The sequence below is a fragment of the Bombina bombina genome, chromosome 7, assembly GCF_027579735.1.
Source record: "Bombina bombina isolate aBomBom1 chromosome 7, aBomBom1.pri, whole genome shotgun sequence".
NCBI lineage: Eukaryota > Metazoa > Chordata > Amphibia > Anura > Bombinatoridae > Bombina > Bombina bombina.
This window is the reverse complement of record NC_069505.1, coordinates 194,183,441-194,205,115: the sequence shown is the minus strand read 5'-3', so window position 1 is coordinate 194,205,115 and position 21,675 is coordinate 194,183,441. Positions and strand designations below refer to the sequence as shown.

The 21,675-nt window shown below is 41.7% G+C and overlaps 1 protein-coding gene across 1 annotated transcript in view; it reads left to right on the top strand.

Moving 5' to 3' along the window:
• Positions 1-20,337, top strand: part of PDHX (pyruvate dehydrogenase complex component X) — a 419,248-nt gene extending 398,911 nt beyond the window's left edge. Inside the window, exons 10-11 of the mRNA XM_053720527.1 lie at positions 13,418-13,482; positions 19,448-20,337. Of these exons, the coding sequence (XP_053576502.1) occupies positions 13,418-13,482; positions 19,448-19,712 (330 nt within the window). The 3' untranslated portion in view covers positions 19,713-20,337. The remainder of the gene's footprint in view (positions 1-13,417; positions 13,483-19,447) is intronic.
• Positions 20,338-21,675: the final 1,338 nt, after the last annotated feature.

Here is a 21,675-nt window from a genome sequence, read left to right as displayed (position 1 = left end):
TTTACAATTAAATAATGCACATTATTAATACATAATACTCTCACACAATCATAATTTGTACACAAAATTTCAAAAACAAAAATTCATACGGATCCTAAAATATTGGTTAATACAAATATTAAAATACTAAAAAATAAAAAGAATAAAGATAAACGGACAAGCTTATAGCAAAAATACACAAATGGCCAAAAAATTAAATTAACCCCTTAGTGACCGAGGACGTGCAGGGTACGTCTGAAAAAAAAAAGGCAGTTAACGCCTGACGACGTACCCTGCACGTCCTCGGCTAAAGTGAGTGCTGGAAGCGATCAAGATCGCTTCCAGGCACTATTACAGTACTGCAGGGATGCCTCGATGTCTGGGCATCCCTGCAGTGCTGTTACGGAGTGCCGGGACCGGAGCGATCACTCCCCCTTGAGTGATCACTTCCGGTTTTGCTCCACGTGGAGCCCGGCAGTGCAGCAGAGCATCGGAAGCGATCGGACACGCTTCCGATGCTCTGCTAGTGTGCTAAGTGCCTCGGTGGGTCGAGGCACTTAGTTAGTATATAAATAAAATAAAAAATGGGAAAAATAAAATAAAATATAAAATAAAAAAGCCCCACATATAGCGCCCCCCCCCCCCTCCCCCATGAGGCTTCCAAAATGGCGATGCCCGGTGCATCATGGGGCATCTGGGGGTGTCCCTAGCCTGTCTCACCATAGGGGCAAGCTAGGGTCACCCAATCTGAGCCTTCTTAGAAAAAAAAAATAATAATAATAAAATACCCCATTTGTCTGATCATGTCAATATTTGTAAATATTGACTCTGATCAGTGTGGATCTCCCTCCCTCTCCTCACTTGCCATTTTGTTGGAGAAAGAGAGAGACCTGTATTTTAGCAGAGAGAGATTTATTTCTTTTATTTGTTAAAAAATATAGAACCAAAGGCTCTTTTCAGAGCCATTAACCCCTAGCTTGCCAGTGATCACTATAAATCACTGGCAGTAGCACAGCTGCACTTTTTTTTGCTGTCTGTGCATTTTTTTAGGGGTTAATTTTTGTTGTTGTATTTTTTTTTAAAAACTCAAAGGCTCCTTTCAGAGCCATTTAGCTAATTTAATTTAATTTAAAGACTATTTAACCCCTAGCTTGCCAGTGATCGCTATACATCACTGGCATTAGCATAGCTGTACTTTTTTGCTGTCTGTGCATTTTTTAGGGGTTAATTTTTGTTGTTGTAATTTTTTAAAAACCTAAACGCTCCTTTCAGAGCCATTTAGCTAATTTAATTTAATTTAAATAGTATTTAACCCCTAGCTTGCCAGTGATCGCTATACATCACTGGCATTAGCATAGCTGTACTTTTTTGCTGTCTGTGCATTTTTTTAGGGGTTAATTTTTGTTGTTGTAATTTTTTAAAAACCCAAAGGCTCCTTTCAGAGCCATTTAGCTAATTTAATTTAATTTAAAAACTATTTAACCCCTAGCTTGCCAGTGATCGCTATAAATCACTGGCATTAGCATAGCTGTACATTTTTGCTGTCTGTGCATTTTTTTAGGGGTTAATTTTTGTTGTTGTCATTTTTTAAAAACCCAAAGGCTCCTTTCAGAGCCATTTAGCTAATTTAATTTAATTTAAAGAGTATTTAACCCCTAGCTTGCCAGTGATCGCTATAAATCACTGGCATTAGCATAGCTGTACTTTTTTTTAAAAAAACCCAAAGGCCATTTAGTTAATTTAATTTAAAGAGTATTTAACCCCTAGCTTGCCAGTGATCGCTATAAATCACTGGCATTAGCATAGCTGTACTTTTTTTAAAAAAACCCAAAGGCCATTTAGTTAATTTAATTTAAAGAGTATTTAACCCCTAGCTTGCCAGTGATCGCTATAAATCACTGGCATTAGCATAGCTGTACTTTTTTTAAAAAAAACCCAAATGCCATTTAGTTAATTAATTAATTTTGGTTTTCTGTGACAGATACAAAAATGTCACAGAAAAGATATAGTGTTGAGGAGGCGTATGCCATCCTTGCGTCAGAGTCAGATGCCTCTATGTCTGACTCAGACCCCAATTTTGACCCTGCCATATGCTCAGATACATCATTAGATGCAGTCTCAACTGATAGTGATGTATCTGTGGCTGCTAGCCCCCCTGCCAGCCCCCCTGCTAGCCCCCCTGCCAGCCCCCCTGCTAGAAGGAGGCGTGTTGCTGCCATTGCCGCTGAAGAGTGGGTAACGCCTCATCTCCAGAGGCCAGATATCCCACCCTTCACAGCAAATGCTGGCATAAATATAGATGTGGCAGGTTTTAGCCCCCAACAGTTTCTGGAGGTGTTTCTGGGTGATGATGTATTGGGGAACATTGTCGCCCAAACTAATTTATATGCCCATCAGTACCGTGCTGCAAAGCCTGAAACATATTTGGCAAAGCAGCAATGGGCCCCCATCAATGTGCCAGAATTTAAAAAATTCTGGGCATTGACTATGCTGATGGGCATCATAAAGAAACCCTCCGTTCGCTCCTACTGGAGCAGTAGCCCCATCTGCTCTACCCCCATTTTCTCCCAGAGTATGTCGAGGCAGAGATATGAAATGATTCTTCATTTCATGCACTTCAGCGACAACAGCCTGTGCCCCCCTAGGGAGCATCCCCAATTTGACAGGCTGTATAAAATCCGCCCCCTGATTACCCACTTTTCTGCCAGGTTTGCAGAGGCTTATACACCTGGAAGGAATATATGCGTTGATGAATCCCTGATGAAGTATAAGGGAAGGCTGGGATTCAAGCAGTATATTCCTTCCAAGCGCTCCAGGTATGGGGTAAAGGTGTATAAGCTCTGTGAGAGCGAGACTGGGTATACTCAGGCCTTCCGGGTGTATGAGGGAAAGGATAGCCACCTTGACCCTCCAGGTTGCCCAGAACATATGGGAACCACTGGCAAGATTGTCTGGGACCTGATATTACCCCTAATGAACAAAGGGTATCACTTGTACTTAGACAATTTTTATACAAGTGTCCTTTTGTTCAAGCTACTGAATTGCTTTGATACAGTAGCTTGCGGTACTATTAAAAAGAACCGCAAAGGTTTCCCAGGACAACTTGTACGCACCCGGCTACGAAGGGGGGGAGACCTCTGCTCTGCGCCAAGAGGAGCTGTTGGCACTGAAGTACAGAGACAAGAAGGATGTATACCTTCTTACCACCATCCACACAGAGAGGACGGTGGCGGTCTCTGTACGTGGCAGAGCTGAGATCATAAGGAAGCCAGTGTGCATCAAGTCTTATAACAGACATATGGGTGGGGTTGATCTGGCAGATCAGCTGCTGCAGCCCTACCTAATTATGCGGAAGACAAGGGCCTGGTACAAAAAGGTTGCAATTTACCTAATGCAGATTGCAACCCACAACGCTTTTTTGTTGTTCAAAAAAGCAAACCCCGGAATGAAACTGACTTTTTTACAATTTCAGCTCCAGATCATTTCGGGGATTTTGTACCATGATGCACCTGCTCCCCGGGCGGTGATGGGAGAGAGCAGAGTTGGGGCTACTCATTTTATTTTTAAAATCCCCCATACTGCCGCAAAGCAGAGACCACAAAAAAAATGCAGAGTCTGTACCAAGAGGGGGCAGAGAAGGGACACTGTATATCACTGTCCTGATTGCCCTGGACAGCCTGGACTCTGCATTGGGGACTGCTTCAAGCGGTACCATACAATGGTCAATTTTTAAAAAATAAATACATTTGCTGTTATTTTTTTTTTGTTATGTTTACTGTTAAATTTTTTGTTATTTTTTTACTTTTAATGTGCCAGATTTTTACATTTCACTAATATATTTTTTTTTCTAAAATGGGGCTGTCTTTTTTTTTTTTTACAAAAACCCCTGTCAAACCTATGCATGGGGACATAGGTGTACTCAGGGTGCCTAGCAGAAAACAACCTGTAGTATTTTTTTTGCACTAACTTACAACAGTCTCTCCTAAATCATAGTCAAAAAGCAATGTGTGTGTAAAAATGAAAATTGAAAAAATGCCACCATACACTTTCTCCAATTTTTTTAGCTAAAACAGTTACTTCAAATGCATCAAAGCACACCATATACAATACCTTGGGGTGTCAACATTTCAAAAATATGCACATTCATGGCAATAAATAAAAGTGGGGTTTACAATAGGCCCCAAACTAAAGATAGGCCTATCAGAAGAAATACTCTCACTTAATAACTAAAATCACAAGTCATAAAATTGTAACATAACCTTCCCAAAATCCTGGCAAACCTATGCATGGGGGGCATAGGTGTACTCAGGGTGCCTAGCAGAAAACAACCTGAAGTATTTTTTTGCACTAACTTACAACAGTCTCTCCTAAATCATAGTCAAAAAGCAATGTGTGTGTAAAAATGAAAATTGAAAAAATGCCACCATACACTTTCTCCAATTTTTTTAGCTAAAACAGTTACTTCAAATGCATCAAAGCACACCATATACAATACCTTGGGGTGTCAACATTTCAAAAATATGCACATTCATGGAAACAAATAAATTGGGGTATGTTAAAATACCCCCAAAAAGACAATAGGCAAAGAAAATATGTTAAATGTGAAAAAAAAATCACAAACGCATGTTGGACATTTGGCATTACACCCCCCGAACAAGCCAAGAAACTTATGCATAGGTGGTATCACTGTACTCAGGAGATGTTGGTGAACACATATTGGGGTCTTCTTTGGCAGTAACACATAACAGGAGCTGAGAATTCATGTCTAAAGTACAATGTGTGTGAAAAATAACACACAAAAAATGACTGCCTAATAGTTTGACAAAGAATTAGTGCATGGAAAGTGTTAAAATACCAGCATTTGAAATACCCTAGGGTGTCTACTTTTCAAAAATATATGGTTTGATGGGGGTAAATTACATTGGCCGGCTTCAGAAATGTCCTACATAGGACATGGGTGCATGGGATGTGAAAATTCCAAGTTGAAAAACTGGAATGCGCCCCCTAAAAATAAGGCCTTTTAGCCCCCAGAGAACCTGACACACCTATACATGGGGGGTATCACTGTACTCAGGAGATGTTGTTGAATACATATTGAGGTTTTTTTTGGCAGTAACACATAACAGGGACTGAGAATATATGCCTAAAGTACAACGTGTGTGAAAAATAACACAAACAAAATGACTACCCAAAAGTTTGACAAAGACTAGTGGTTGAAATAGTGCATGGAAAGTGTTAAAATACCAGCATTTGAAATACCCTAGGGTGTCTACTTTTCAAAAATATATGGTTTGATGGGGGTAATTTACATTGCCCGGCTTCAGAAATGTCCCAAATAGGACATGGGTGCATGATGACAGATATGAAAATTCCAAGTTGAAAAACTGGAATGCGCCCCCTAAAAATAAGGCCTTTTAGCCCCCAGAGAACCCAACACACCTATACATGGGTGGTATCACTGTACTCAGGAGATGTTGTTGAATACATATTGAGGTTTTTTTTGGCAGTAACACATAACAGGGACTGAGAATATATGCCTAAAGTACAATGTGTGTGAAAAATAATGCAAAAAAATGACTACCTAAAAGTTTGACAAAGACTAGTGGTTGAATTAGTGCATGGAAAGTGTTAAAATACCAGCATTTGAAATACCCTAGGGTGTCTACTTTTCAAAAATATATGGTTTGATGGGGGTAATTTACATTGGCCGGCTTCAGAAATGTCCCAAATAGGACATGGGTGCATGATGACAGATGTGAAAATTCCAAGTTGAAAAACTGGAATGCGCCCCCTAAAATTAAGGCCTTTTAGCCCCCAGAGAACCCGACACACCTATACATGGGGGGTATCACTGTACTCAGGAGATGTTGTTGAATACATATTGAGGTTTTTTTTGGCAGTAACACATAACAGGGACTGAGAATATATGCCTAAAGTACAATGTGTGTGAAAAATAATGCAAAAAAATGACTACCTAAAAGTTTGACAAAGACTAGTGGTTGAATTAGTGCATGGAAAGTGTTAAAATACCAGCATTTGAAATACCCTAGGGTGTCTACTTTTCAAAAATATATGGTTTGATGGGGGTAATTTACATTGGCCGGCTTCAGAAATGTCCCAAATAGGACATGGGTGCATGATGACAGATGTGAAAATTCCAAGTTGAAAAACTGGAATGCGCCCCCTAAAATTAAGGCCTTTTAGCCCCCAGAGAACCCGACACACCTATACATGGGGGGTATCACTGTACTCAGGAGATGTTGTTGAATACATATTGAGGTTTTTTTTGGCAGTAACACATAACAGGGACTGAGAATATATGCCTAAAGTACAATGTGTGTGAAAAATAATGCAAAAAAATGACTACCTAAAAGTTTGACAAAGACTAGTGGTTGAATTAGTGCATGGAAAGTGTTAAAATACCAGCATTTGAAATACCCTAGGGTGTCTACTTTTCAAAAATATATGGTTTGATGGGGGTAATTTACATTGGCCGGCTTCAGAAATGTCCCAAATAGGACATGGGTGCATGATGACAGATGTGAAAATTCCAAGTTGAAAAACTGGAATGCCCCCCCTAAAATTAAGGCCTTTTAGCCCCCAGAGAACCCGACACACCTATACATGGGGGGTATCACTGTACTCAGGAGATGTTGTTGAATACATATTGAGGTTTTTTTTGGCAGTAACACATAACAGGGACTGAGAATATATGCCTAAAGTACAATGTGTGTGAAAAATAATGCAAAAAAATGACTACCTAAAAGTTTGACAAAGACTAGTGGTTGAATTAGTGCATGGAAAGTGTTAAAATACCAGCATTTGAAATACCCTAGGGTGTCTACTTTTCAAAAATATATGGTTTGATGGGGGTAATTTACATTGGCCGGCTTCAGAAATGTCCCAAATAGGACATGGGTGCATGATGACAGATGTGAAAATTCCAAGTTGAAAAACTGGAATGCGCCCCCTAAAATTAAGGCCTTTTAGCCCCCAGAGAACCCGACACACCTATACATGGGGGGTATCACTGTACTCAGAAGTTGTTGTTGAACACATATTGAGGTGTTTTTGGTCAGTAACATATAACAGGAACTGAGAATCCATGCCTAAAGTACAATGCGTGTGAAAAATAACACACCAAAATGACTACCCAAAAGTTTGACAAAGACTGGTGGTTGAATTAGTGCATGCAAAGTGTTAAAATACCAGCATTTGAAATACCCTAGGGTGTCTACTTTTTAAAAATATATGGTTTGATGGGGGTAATTTGCATTGTCCGGCTTCAGAAATGTCCCAAATAGGACATGGGTGCATGACGACAGATGTGAAAATTCCAAATTAAAAAACTGGAATGCGCCCCCTAAAAATAAGGCCTTTTAGCCCCCAGAGAACCCAACAGACCTATACATGGGTGGTATCACTGTACTCAGGAGATGCTGCTGAAGACATATTGGGGTGTTATTTGGCAGTAACCCTTAACGTTCTCAGTAAATGTATTCTTGAATTGCTATTTTGTCAAAAAATCACCACTTTTTTTTTTTTTTTCAAACTTTGGCATAGATTGGTGGTAAAATAGTTGCATGGAAAGAGTCAAAATACCCCATGTTTAATACCTTAGGTTGTGTTCTTTTAAAATATATATATATGTGAAGGGTTAATCAGGGATTCCTGACAGATATCAGTGTTCCAATGTAACTATCGCTAATTTTTTTAAAAATTTTTTGGAAATAGCAAAGTGCTACTTGTACTTATTGCCCTATAACTTGCTAAAAAAGCAAAGAACATGTAAACATTGAGTATTTCTAAACTCAGGACAAAATTTAGAAACTATTTAGCATGGGAGTTTTTTGGTAGTTGTTGAAGTGTAGGAGATTTTGAGGGTCAAAGTTAAAAAAGTGTGTTTTTTTCAATTTTTTCCTCATATTTTATAAAAAATTTTATAGTAAATTATAAGATATGATGAAAATAATGGTATCTTTAGAAAGTCCATTTAATGGCGAGAAAAACGGTATATAATATGTGTGGGTACAGTAAATGAGTAAGAGGAAAATTACAGCTAAACACAAACACTGCAGAAATGTAAAAATAGCCTTGGTCCCAAACGGACAGAAAATGGAAAAGTGCTGCGGTCATTAAGGGGTTAAATAAAATAAGAGGCAAAAGACCATAGAATCAAATGGCCATTAGAACAAATGATCTGTTAAAACAGTGTAGTATACAGGTAAATAGATGAATTAATAAATAAATAAGTAAAACAGATTATTGTTCAAAGTTTAAAAAGTCAATTTTTTTATGTGATCCTCCAGCATTGCTCATCAATCCTAATGCAGGAGGGTATATGAGACAAGAAAAGAACTTGTCAAAAGCAAACCAATAGTTCCAAGTAGGGTAATAAACTTTTTACTTACACCGGAGGGTGTCTAGCAGATCTCTTTGCACCGGTCTCAGTCGCTGTTTTTTTTCTCTCTTACAGCCCGGTTGCAATTGGTGTAGATGGATACCTCAAATCCCAGATGTTTGTAGGCAGACAGTTCTGCCTGTAAAAACAACTCCCTCAATGTTACCCACCTTACTGCTGTACGTACATCCTACACTACCTCACTGCTGTATGTACATCCTACGCTACCTCACTGCTGTACGTACATCCTACACTACCTCACTGCTGTACGTACATCCTACGCTACCTCACTGCTGTACGTACATCCTACGCTACCTCACTGCTGTACGTACATCCTTCACTACCTCACTGCTGTACGTACATCCTACACTACCTCACTGCTCTACGTACATCCTACACTACCTCACTGCTGTACGTACATCCTACACTACCTCACTGCTGTACGTACATCCTACACTACCTCACTGCTGTACGTACATCCTACACTACCTCACTGCTGTACGTACATCCTACGCTACCTCACTGCTTTACGTACGTCCTACGCTACCTCACTGCTATACGTACTACGCTACCTCACTACTGTACGTTTATCCTATGCTACCTCACTGCTGTACGTACATCCTACGCTATCTCACTGCTGTACGTACGTAAGTACTACTCTACCTCACTGCTGTACGTACGTACTACGCCAACTCACTGCTGTACATACGTACGTACATACTGCGCTACCTCACTGCTGTAAGTACATACTACGCTACCTCACTGCTGTGCGTACGTACGTACTACGCTACCTCACTGCTGTACGTACGTACTACGCTACCTCACTGCTGTACGTACGTACGTACGTACGTACTACGCTACCTCACTTCCGTACGTACTACGCTACCTCACTGCTGTACGTACGTAGATACTATGCTGCCTCACTGCTGTACGTACGTAGATACTATGCTGCCTCACTGCTGTATGTACGTAGATACTACGCTACCTCACTGCTGTACGTACGTAGATACTACGCTACCTCACTGCTGTACGTATGTAGATACTAGCTACCTCACTGCTGTACGTATGTAGATACTAGCTACCTCACTGCTGTACGTACGTAGATACTACGCTACCTCACTACTGTACGTACGTAGATACTACGTTACCTCACTGCTGATACTACTTTTATTTGTGAAGCTGGGTAATGACTGGGTAAAATTATCATGTGACGTTCCTGGCACATACTAACAATGTCGCTGGTACTGCTTTATTTGTAGGAACCAATCAATAGAAGTGATTGGTTTACAAAAAGACTTACCCCCTTGCTAGACTGAGGCCAGTCCAGTCACATGTTTGTTAACAGAGAAGGCAATGTATCTATAGTTTTAGTGATTTCATTGTCCCATCTGAGAGATGATAGACATGCTACGAATGACACCCGCTTAGGAAGCAGAATGTGATGCCCCGAGGTTCATTATCTGTTCCTGGGGAAGCTGCACTGTCTGTGCACCTTATATCCTGTTTGCTGCTGTGTAAAATGAGACCTTTCTATTTCACCTGGTTATACAGACAACTCAGTGACAGGAATTGGTAGAATGACATCATGAAGAAGAAAGAAACCAGTAATAGTGTGCAGAGAGATCTGAGCAATGTATTGAACTGTCAGTGATTTGCAGTCCTCACATATAGATATGTATTTATTGACAGGTGATTAGTTAGTGATACATACAAGTAAACTGATTTTGTATCTTTGTACAAATGTGTATGGCTATTTTGTATACACACATCCTCTGTACAGCGTGTGAGCACTGTCTGCTTGGTCTGTATGTCTCCTGTTGGCATTGGAACCAAGAGCTCACAATCTAGTGTTCAGTGACTTTGCATCATCCCCCTGGCTTTTAGTGTCTGCGCCCCATGACCATCTTGCTTATGAAAGGGCCACACCTCTCTACACTGATGTGTATCATCTGAAGTGTACGATTATAGCGTGTTGGGTTGGGCGTACTCCTGGTGCATTGAAGCTTGCCATGCACAGGCATGTACAAACAAAATGTGCAATTTATACGCTTCACACCCTACTCTCTCACACTGTAGCATCCCACCCCCACTGCTGTCTCATTCAGTTTTTTCCATTGAATTTCCTTTGAACTATATTTTTGTTTATTGTGATTGCTTTTCATTTAATCTGTTTTGTTCCAGGGCAATTGTGTTTGTGCTTTTACATTCTCCTCTATTCCCCTACGGCACTATAGGTCATGCCCGTGTGCGTATGCCATTGCTTTAGGGTCCCCTGAGGCATAAATATGTGTCATCTTCATGGTCCGGCATCTTTCTCACATGTAGTGCTTCTTGATGTTTTGTAGTAAATTGGCCCATTGTTTTGATTGAAGGATTTAACCCTTTGTCTGAGAGAGGGTTATAAGGCAATATAGAGTGTCCTGGCTTGTGCACGAAAAGGTCACATGTTACAAAGCCCAGCTTGCTGTGTCCCAAGCATCTCTTTGTTCCAGGCATAATAATTCACCATGTATTAACAATGCCATCGCCAGTTCTGGTCAAAGATGTTGCAACCTTGCTATTTTATTTTTTAGAATGTTTATAATTTTGCAGGCAATAAGTGCACTTACATTCATGGAATAAGGATATTTGTTTTCTGAGGAAATAAACGGTGCCAGAATAAGAGGTTCAGATTTAAAATAAATGTGTTTATTGTTTACAAAAAGTAACACATACTTTTATTGCCTCCCAGGAGAAATATCTACAAACATACATTAAATCTGTGTTTCTCATCTCTTGTGTGCGGGCCCCAGACCACAACAGAAACAAATTATTTATTGTTATATGTGATCCGATGCTGCTGTTTGTGTCTCCAATAGAGAAACATATTTAATTTAAATCTTGGTACCAATATGTCAGCACCATGATTAGCAGGAGGTGCATGAGATGTATTTAGTGTATGTGCAGTAACTCTCCTTCACATACCTGCAGTGTAACCTAGGTACCAATATGTCAGCACCATGATTAGCAGGAGGTGCATGAGATGTATTTAGTGTATGTGCAGTAACTCTCCTTCACATACCTGCAGTGTAACCTAGGTACCAATATGTCAGCACCATGATTAGCAGGAGGTGCATGAGATGTATTTAGTGTATAATGTGCAGTAACTCTCCTGCACATACCTGCAGTGTAACCTAGGTACTAATATGTCAGCACCATGATTAGCAGAAGGTGCATGAGGTGTATTTAGTATATAATGTGCAGTAACGCTCCTTCACATACCTGCAGTGTAACGTAGGTACCAATATGTCAGCACCATGATTAGCAGGAGGTGCATGAGATGTATTTAGTGTATAATGTGCAGTAATTCTCCTTCATATACCTGCAGTGTAACCTAGGTACCAATATGTCAGCACCATGATTAGCAGGAGGTGCATGAGATGTATTTAGTGTATAATGTGCAGTAACTCTCCTTCAGATACCTACAGTGTAACCTAGGTACCAATATGTCAGCACCATGATTAGCAGGAGGTGCATGAGATGTATTTAGTGTATAATGTGCAGTAACTCTCCTTCAGATACCTACAGTGTAACCTAGGTACCAATATGTCAGCACCATGATTAGCAGGAGGTGCATGAGATGTATTTAGTGTATAATGTGCAGTAACTCTCCTTCACATGCCTGCAGTGTAACCTAGGTACCAATATGGCAGCACCATGATTAGCAGGAGGTGCATGAGATGTGTTTAGTTTCCGTTTAAAGGGGCACAAAATTAAATGTAGTTAAGCTTGTGGGGGATGTCACTGTCCACCAATAAAGTAGAGAGAGTTTAGCTTATCATCCAATCAACAGTCAGTGCTTAAGGCCCAGGTGCTCTTGTTGATAACTTCAAAACTCAAGCACCTTAAACATTCACATTTTGTTATCCAACAATATTTTAACATGTTTAAATAATTCTCTTTCACTTGCATTAAAGGGACAGTCTAGTCAAAATTAAACTTTCATGATTCAAATAGGACATGCAGTTTTAAACAACTTTACAATTTACTTTTATTATCTAATTAGCTAGACAGTGCTAGTTCATGTGTGCCATATAGATAGCATTGTGCTCTGATATTTATGAGTCAGCACTGATTGGCTAAAATGCTAATCTGTCAAAAGCACTGAGATAAGGGGGCAGTTTGCAGAGGCTTAGATACAAGGTAATCACAGAGGTAAAAAGTATATTAATATAACTGTGTTGGTTATGCAAAACTAGGGAATAAGTAATAAAGGGATTAACTATCTTTTTAAACGATAAAAATTCTGTAGAAGATTGTCCCTTTTTAAATATTTATTTGTTTACAGTCTCTTTTAATTGTTCTTATCTGCTTGGTTTGCTAAGTTTAAATATAACACAATATTTCTACCATTTCCAACTATCACTTATTGCTATTGGGTTAGATCTGGACACAGTAGGAACAAGTTACCCTTGCGACTTAGATCTTTTAACTTTTTTTCTGTAAGCTTTTTGCATCCTCTGATCTCATGTTTAGACCAGCTTTTACAAACCAAGCCTCATACAGCGCTCCTGGGACACTGAACATAACCAGCTGCAGTAGTGTGCAGTGCCCGCACTTTCACCTGTTGTTTCCTGGACAACTCTATATCTTCTCTCCTTCCTGGCACTAGTCCTGCTGTGTATATGATAGCTATAGGGTTGGGAGGAATTACCTGTCACAACAAGTATTTATGGTGACCTGGCACTCATGGAGACGCCCTCTTACTGATTATTACTGCATCAGTTACTTGCAACTTTTGCCCTTACTGCCACCACACCCTGTGCTCTTGCCCCAGGAATTACTAGCCTGATTATTAAACACATTCATCCCAGATGATGCAGAAAACTCCAGCACTCAGAGGGTTTATGAAACTCCTCACGCCCCTCCTTACTTGTTGCCTGACAGCTGCCATAAACAGTGAGAGACTATAGATGTATTATAATGTGTTATTGGTGCCTGTTCATGTTACCCTGTTATTACGCTGCTGTATCTCACATCCTCTGTTCCCTAATACAGGTTCTGGCACAAAAAGCTCGTGATGGTAAACTTTTACCTGAAGAATATCAAGGAGGGTCATTCAGGTAAATGAGGTCTTTATGTGATTTTATACAATGGATACAACAGAGTGCAGGCCCATGTTAGGAAGTAACTCGCAGGGCGCACTTATGAAGTGGATGTGATAAGAGAGAATGGACAGGGTGCGTGTGTTATACACCACTTCCAAACAGGAAAGGAACTGCGTACTGTTCTCTAACAGCGTTACTATAACCCAGATTATTCAGCGCTGCGGAATCTGTTGGCGCTTTATAAAGAGAGAATAATAATAATAATATAACCCCCCTCATTTAACGAGAGAGAGTAGTGAGATCCAACTCTGTTTTTCCAAATAATGAATTCTGAAATTGCTATAAAAAAAAGACATTAAGTACTGAATTCTTTATGTGCCTTGTCCAATTATGAACATAACATATATATATATATATGTACAGTATATAACAGCAGTTAAGTGCTGCATTGCGAAATGTGTCATTTTGTTATGACCATATTCAGGGATTTGTTTTAGAGCATGCCAGCGACACCATATCCTTCTGCTGCAGCCAGTCAGGGATATATATAAATTGACCCCTCCACTGATATAAGCAATCACTGTGCAGCATGTAACAGGACCAGATACACCACCTCAATACATTTTTAAGCTATTTCCCTATGGCTGAGAAACTGGCAGCTCATATATATAGCAGCATATCGCTTGGCTACGTATAATGTAGGCCATTGCACGTCACTCTGAGGAATGAGCATTTTACCACTAGAGAGCAAGAAACTTCTTTTTTTTTTCTCCAGATAACTTGAGTATGCCGCTGTGTGTAGGCATTAGTCATTGTGTGTGCAGCTCTGCAGCAGTTCATTAAACATATCTGTGTTTTACCAAACCCTAGCTATATGAGTAGTGTAATGCTAACAGTACAGTAAAGCGAGACCGAGGTTAGGCTTGTGACACTGGTTCACTGAACATTTTCAAGGCACTTGCTAGTTTGGTTTGGGCTGGAACTATGTACACTAAGCACACAATATACAGTGCTGGTTATAAAGAAGGCTCCTTTGCTGTGATTGACTTGATCACTGTAACGTCCCTTTAAGTGCATAGAGAATAGAAAAGGACAAGTTTTCCATTGTAAATAAGAGCAAAGGCAGGTCAATTAAATAATGCATATGGTGTATTTTTTTTACTAGGCCTTATTTAACATTTTATTGTTTTTAAGATTTAATCTCTGAGACTTCATATAAGAGCATGACAAGGGGCAAGTGAAATCTGAAGCTGAAAAGCAGGTTAATGTTATTTACACAGATTGCTTTGTACTTTTTGTCCTGAAAGATTTCATGATTAGAAGATAAAATAAAGCTATTTCATCTGTGCCCTGTGTGTAATGCCGGCCTGCTCAGTAAGGGATAGGGTTGTGTTACTGTGCCCTGTGTGTAGTGCTCGGCCTGATCAGTAAAGGGCAGGGTTGTGTTACTATACCCTGTGTGTAGTGCTCGGCCTGATCAGTAAGGGATAGGGTTGTGTTACTGTACCCTGTGTGTAGTGCTCGGCCTGATCAGTAAGGGATAGGGTTGTTTTATTGTGCCCTGTGTGTAGTGCTGCCCTGATCAGTAAGGGATAGGGTTGTGTTACTGTACGCTGTGTATAGTGCTGCCCTGATCAGTAAGGGATAGGGTTGTGTTACTGTACCCTGTGTGTAGTGCTCGGCCTGATCAGTAAGGGATAGGGTTGTGTTACTGTACCCTGTGTGTAGTACCAGCCTGATCAGTAAGGGATAGGGTTGTGTTACTGTACCCTGTGTGTAGTACCAGCCTGATCAGTAAGGGATAGGGTTGTGCTACTGTACCCTGTGTGTAGTGCTCGGCCTGATCAGTAAGGGATAGGGTTGTGTTACTGTACCCTGTGTGTAGTGCTCGGCCTGATCAGTAAGGGATAGGGTTGTTTGTGCTGCCCTGATCAGTAATGGATAGGGTTGTGTTACTGTACCCTGTGTGTAGTGCTGCCCTGATCAGTAAGGGATAGGATTGTGTTACTGTACCCTGTGTGTAGTGCTCGGCCTGATCAGTAAGGGATAGGGTTGTGTTACTGTACCCTGTGTGTAGTACCAGCCTGATCAGTAAGGGATAGGGTTGTGTTACTGTACCCTGTGTGTAGTACCAGCCTGATCAGTAAGGGATAGGGTTGTGCTACTGTACCCTGTGTGTAGTGCTCGGCCTGATCAGTAAAGGATAGGGTTGTGCTACTGTACCCTGTGTGTGGTGTTAGCCTGATCTGTAAGGGATAGGGTTGTGTTACTGTGCCTTGTGTGTAGTGCCAGCCTGATCAGTAAGTGATAGGGTTGTGTTACTTTGCTTTGTGTGTAGTGCTCGGCCTGATCAGTAAGGGATAGGGATGTGTTACTGTACCCTGTGTGTAGTACCAGCCTGATCAGTAAGGGATAGGGTTGTGTTACTGTGCCCTGTGTGTAGTTCTCGGCCTGATCAGTAAGGGATAGGGTTGTGTTACTATACCCTGTGTGTAGTACCAACCTGATCAGTAAGGGATAGGGTTGTGTTACTGTGCCCTGTGTGTGTAGTGCTCGGCCTGATCAGTAAAGGATAGGGTTGTGTTACTGTACCCTGTGTGTAGTGCTGCCCTGATCAGTAAGGGATAGGGTTGTGTTACTGTACCCTGTGTGTAGTGCTCGGCCTGATCAGTAAAGGATAGGGTTGTGTTACTGTACCGTGTGTAGTACCAGCCTGATCAGTAAGGGATAGGGTTGTGTTACTGTGCCCTGTGTGTAGTGCTTGGCCTGATCAGTAAAGGATAGTATTGTGTTACTGTACCCTGTGTGAAGTGCTCGGCCTGATCAGTAAGGGATAGGGTTGTGTTACTGTACCCTGTGTGTAGTGCTCGGCCTGATCAGTAAGGGATAGGGTTGTGCTACTGTACCCTGTGTGTGGTGTTAGCCTGATCAGTAAAGGATAGGGTTGTGTTACTGTACCTTGTATGTAGTGCTGCCCTGATCAGTTAAGGATAGGGTTGTGTTACTGTACCTTGTGTGTAGTGCTGCCCTGATCAGTAAAGGATAGGGTTGTGTTACTGTACCTTGTGTGTAGTGCTGCCCTGATCAGTAAAGGATAGGGTTGTGTTACTGTACCCTGTGTGTAGTGCTGCCCTGATCAGTAAGGGATAGGGTTGTGTTACTGTACCCTGTGTGTAGTGCTGCCATGATCAGTAAGGGATAGGGTTGTGTTACTGTACCCTGTGTGTAGTGCTGCCCTGATCAGTAAGGGATAGGGTTTTGTTACTGTACCCTGTGTGTAGTGCTCGGCCTGATCAGTAAGGGATAGGGTTGTGTTATTGTACCCTGTGTGTAGTGCTGCCCTGATCAGTAAGGGATAGGGTTGTGTTACTGTGCCCTGTGTGTAGTGCTGCCCTGATCAGTAAGGGATAGGGTTGTGTTACTGTGCCCTGTGTGTAGTGCTGCCCTGATCAGTAAGGGATAGGGTTGTGTTACTGTGCCCTGTGTGTAGTGCTGCCCTGTTCAGTAAGGGATAGGGTTGTGTTACTGTACCCTGTGTGTAGTGCCAGCCTGATCAGTAAGGGATAGTGTTGTGTTACTGTACCCTATGTGTAGTGCTGGTCTGATCAGTAAGAGATAGGGTTGTGTTACTGTGCCCTGTGTGTAGTGCTCGGCATGATCAGTAAGGGATAGGGTTGTGTTACTGTGCCCTGTGTGTAGTGCTCGGCCTGATCAGTAAGGGATAGGGTTGTGTTACTGTGCCCTGTGTGTAGTGCTCGGCCTGATCAGTAAAGGGCAGGGTTGTGTTACTGTACCCTGTGTGTAGTACCAGCCTGATCAGTAAGGGATAGTGTTGTGTTACTGTACCCTATGTGTAGTGCTGGTCTGATCAGTAAGAGATAGGGTTGTGTTACTGTACCCTGTGTGTAGTGCTGCCCTGATCAGTAAGGGATAGGGTTGTGTTACTGTACCTTGTGTGTAGTGCTCGGCCTGATCAGTAAAGGATAGGGTTGTGTTACTGTACCCTGTGTGTAGTGCTCGGCCTGATCAGTAAGGGATAGGGTTGTGTTACTGTGCCCTGTGTGTAGTGCTCGGCCTGATCAGTAAGGGATAGGGTTGTGTTACTGTGCCCTGTGTGTAGTGCTCGGCCTGATCAGTAAAGGGCAGGGTTGTGTTACTGTACCCTGTGTGTAGTACCAGCCTGATCAGTAAGGGGTAGGGTTGTGTTAATGTACCCTGTGTGTAGTGCTGGTCTGATCAGTAAGGGATAGGGTTGTGTTACTGTACCCTGTGTTGTGTAGTGCTCGGCCTGATCAGTAAGGGATAGGGTTGTGTTACTGTACCCTGTGTGTAGTACCAGCCTGATCAGTAAGGGATAGGGTTGTGTTACTGTGCCCTGTGTGTAGTGCTGCCCTGATCAGTAAGGGATATGGTTGTGTTACTGTACCCTGTGTGTAGTACCAGCCTGATCAGTAAGGGATAGGGTTGTGTTACTGTGCCCTGTGTGTAGTGCTGCCCTGATCAGTAAGGGATAGGGTTGTGTTACTGTACCCTGTGTGTAGTGCCAGCCTGATCAGTAAGGGATAGGGTTGTGTTACTGTACCCTGTGTGTAGTGCCAGCCTGATCAGTAAGGGATAGGGTTGTGTTACTGTACCTTGTGTGTAGTGCTCGGCCTGATCAGTAAAGGATAGGGTTGTGTTACTGTACCCTGTGTGTAGTGCTCGGCCTGATCAGTAAGGGATAGGGTTGTGTTACTGTGCCCTGTGTGTAGTGCTCGGCCTGATCAGTAAGGGATAGGGTTGTGTTACTGTGCCCTGTGTGTAGTGCTCGGCCTGATCAGTAAAGGGCAGGGTTGTGTTACTGTACCCTGTGTGTAGTACCAGCCTGATCAGTAAGGGGTAGGGTTGTGTTAATGTACCCTGTGTGTAGTGCTGGTCTGATCAGTAAGGGATAGGTTTGTGTTACTGTACCCTGTGTTGTGTAGTGCTCGGCCTGATCAGTAAGGGATAGGGTTGTGTTACTGTACCCTGTGTGTAGTACCAGCCTGATCAGTAAGGGATAGGGTTGTGTTACTGTGCCCTGTGTGTAGTGCTGCCCTGATCAGTAAGGGATAGGGTTGTGTTACTGTACCCTGTGTGTAGTGCCAGCCTGATCAGTAAGGGATAGGGTTGTGTTACTGTACCCTGTGTGTAGTGCCAGCCTGATCAGTAAGGGATAGGGTTGTGTTACTGTGCCCTGTGTGTAATGCCTGCCTGATCAGTAAAGGGTAAGGTTGTGTTACTGTACCCTGTGTGTAGTGCTCGGTCTGATCAGTAAGAGATAGGGTTGTGTTACTGTACCCTGTGTGTAGTGCTCGGCCTGATCAGTAAGGGATAGGGTTGTGTTACTGTACCCTGTGTGTAGTGCTGCCTTGATCAGTAAGGGATAGGGTTGTGTTACTGTACCCTGTGTGTAGTGCTCGGTCTGATCAGTAAGAGATAGGGTTTTGTTACTGTACCCTGTGTGTAGTGCTCGGCCTGATCAGTAAGGGATAGGGTTGTGTTACTGTACCCTGTGTGTAGTGCTCGGCCTGATCAGTAAGGGATAGTTGTGTTACTGTACCCTGTGTGTAGTGCTCGGCCTTATCAGTAAGGGATAGGGTTGTGTTACTGTACCCTGTGTGTAGTGCCAGCCTGATCAGTAAGGGATAGGGTTGTGTTACTGTACCCTGTGTGTAGTGCTCGGCCCTATCAGTAAGGGATAGGGTTGTGTTACTGTACCCTATGTTTAGTGCTGGTCTGATCAGTAAGAGATAGGGTTGTGCTACTGTACCTTGTGTGTAGTAACACCCTGATCAGTACAGGATAGGCTTATGTTACTGTACCCTGTGTGTAGTGTTGGTCTGAACAGTAAGGGATAGGGTTGTGTTACTGTACGCTGTGTGTAGTGCCCATCCTTTGTCTAATTGCTGAATTTCTTTAACTCTATTAACATGTCTTGCATTTTTGTCCTCACATCCAGCATCTCCAATCTAGGCATGTTTGGTATCTCTGGGTTCAGCGCTGTGATAAATCCTCCGCAATCTTGCATCCTGGCTGTGGGAAGCTCCCGCACTGAGCTTGCCTTGGATAACGATGAGGAAGGGAATCCCCAGATTGTACAGAGACAGCTTCTGAACGTCACTCTTTCCAGCGATGGGCGCTTGGTGGATGATGATTTGGCCTCTAGGTTTCTCGAACGCTTCAGAACCAACCTGGAAAATCCCATACACTGTGCACTGCTGTGAGAGGCCTCTGTTGTGTCGTCTGGAAAATTGTTACGTGTTTAATACAACAGGATAGAAATTACAAGGAATAATAAAATTAACTTATTACTACCTGGTTGGCTGTATTGTCTGTGCATCACACACTGGACTGGACCCCCCTCTGGTAGTGAGTGTGACAGCTGCCCCCTTATTAAGCTGTTGCTTGTATGTGTACTGTGTTAGTGATAACATAACCATGGTATACTATTAATAAAGTACATTACAAACACACAGCAATAACAAACCCGTGCTTTACTATTTTGTATTGTGATCCTGAGAGCACCGCACTTAGGCACAGGGCACCAACCTTGGTGAAATTTAAGTATGTGCACTTTTGTGGAGCTATTATTATTGTGTATTTGTAATGTTTATAGTCCCCTTTAAGAGACATTAAATACAAATTAGAAACTGTATTTAACTGCTACTTCATATCTTAGAAGCATTATACAATGAATAATGTAGCTTTATTTTGTTAAGTATAACTTGCAGCATACCGCTCTAGAGTTTACTGTTATACATTTTACAGAGATACACCCCTGTATTAGTTTACATATTTAGCAGCAAACCTCACATCATTAAACTCAGATTGTTAAGTGGAAAATGGCAATATTGGTTGCTTCATATTTTATTTCCCATCATATTAATATATTGGATTTTGGACGTAATGTGTGGTTCTTTTCTGTTTTCCATACTGAAGATTTCCTTCTTTGTTTAACCTGCTTTATTTGCTATTGATGCACCAGTGTGACCTGCATCACAATAATGTAACTAAATAAACACGTCCTGTCCTTTAGTCATGGGTGCGATAGATGGTGCAGTTGTCAGGGCTCGCTAAGCTTCCTTCTGACTGTTGAGACAGCAAATGATTCATGAATATTCACTAACTCTGTATGCCAACACGGTGACCTCTCCAGCCAGCAATAAAATGTCTGTATTAAAGGAAATGACAACTGCTAATCTGTAAACACAGTAACATATTGTCAGCAATTTATATTGTTTTTATTTTTAGAAGTTTTTCACCCCCAGCAACTCATATTTACCCAATATATTGTTGGTAACCGGATGCCAGAGACATATGGAGGGTTCATGTCCCCCCACCCTCTAGACTACCAAGGATAATTGGTTTGTAATAAATTGAATAAAGAGTATGGAGAGCATAGTGAAGATAGTATGCCATAAGACTGCCCTCTTAAAATGTACCACCCCTTACATCCTGCTGCCCTAGACCAATGTCTAGTTGCCTATACCAAAATGCACCTCTGGCGGATGTATGGAAGGGATATTGGCAACTAAAATATATTTGTACTTCAAAACAAAGGAAAGTGATCTTTGTGACGTAAGATCAGATCTCCCACTTAAAAGAAAAAAATCCTTGTTTAGGATTAAAGATATTGAAATCATAGGTAATTCTTCATTATCTGCCAATGGGTGGCATGCAAATTTGTGTAAAAAATTGTTCAAGCCCTTCCAATATTTCATCATCTCTGTCTAAAAAAAGAAAAAGAAAATAAAAAAGCAAGGAGGCACAATCTTACTTTCTCTTTCAAGCTCAATCCTTAGTGACTCAAAGTTGTTATGCTTGGTGGGGGCTGATCCTGTCAAGACGGGGGAGCTCTCTCAATGCTCTGGCTTCAGATGAGGGGCTGTTGTATTTGAATCGGGTAACAGGGGACTGTTAAAATATATATTATTAGCAAGCTGTTCTCACTTGATTTGCTCTACAGAAGCCAGAGCGCAGTACACTGTGCACTGCATGTGCACACCGTAGAGGGAACAGTGGTTGCCACTGATAAATATGGTGTTGCCTGTGATACCGGTACATTGTCAGGGTAACTGGTGCCCTCTACAGCTATGAATTTTTTACATCTTAGTTAACCCTTAAATGTACAAAATAGTTTTCAAAAGTCTGCATGTTTGTTCCATAATACCAATGTAGGAAATGGTT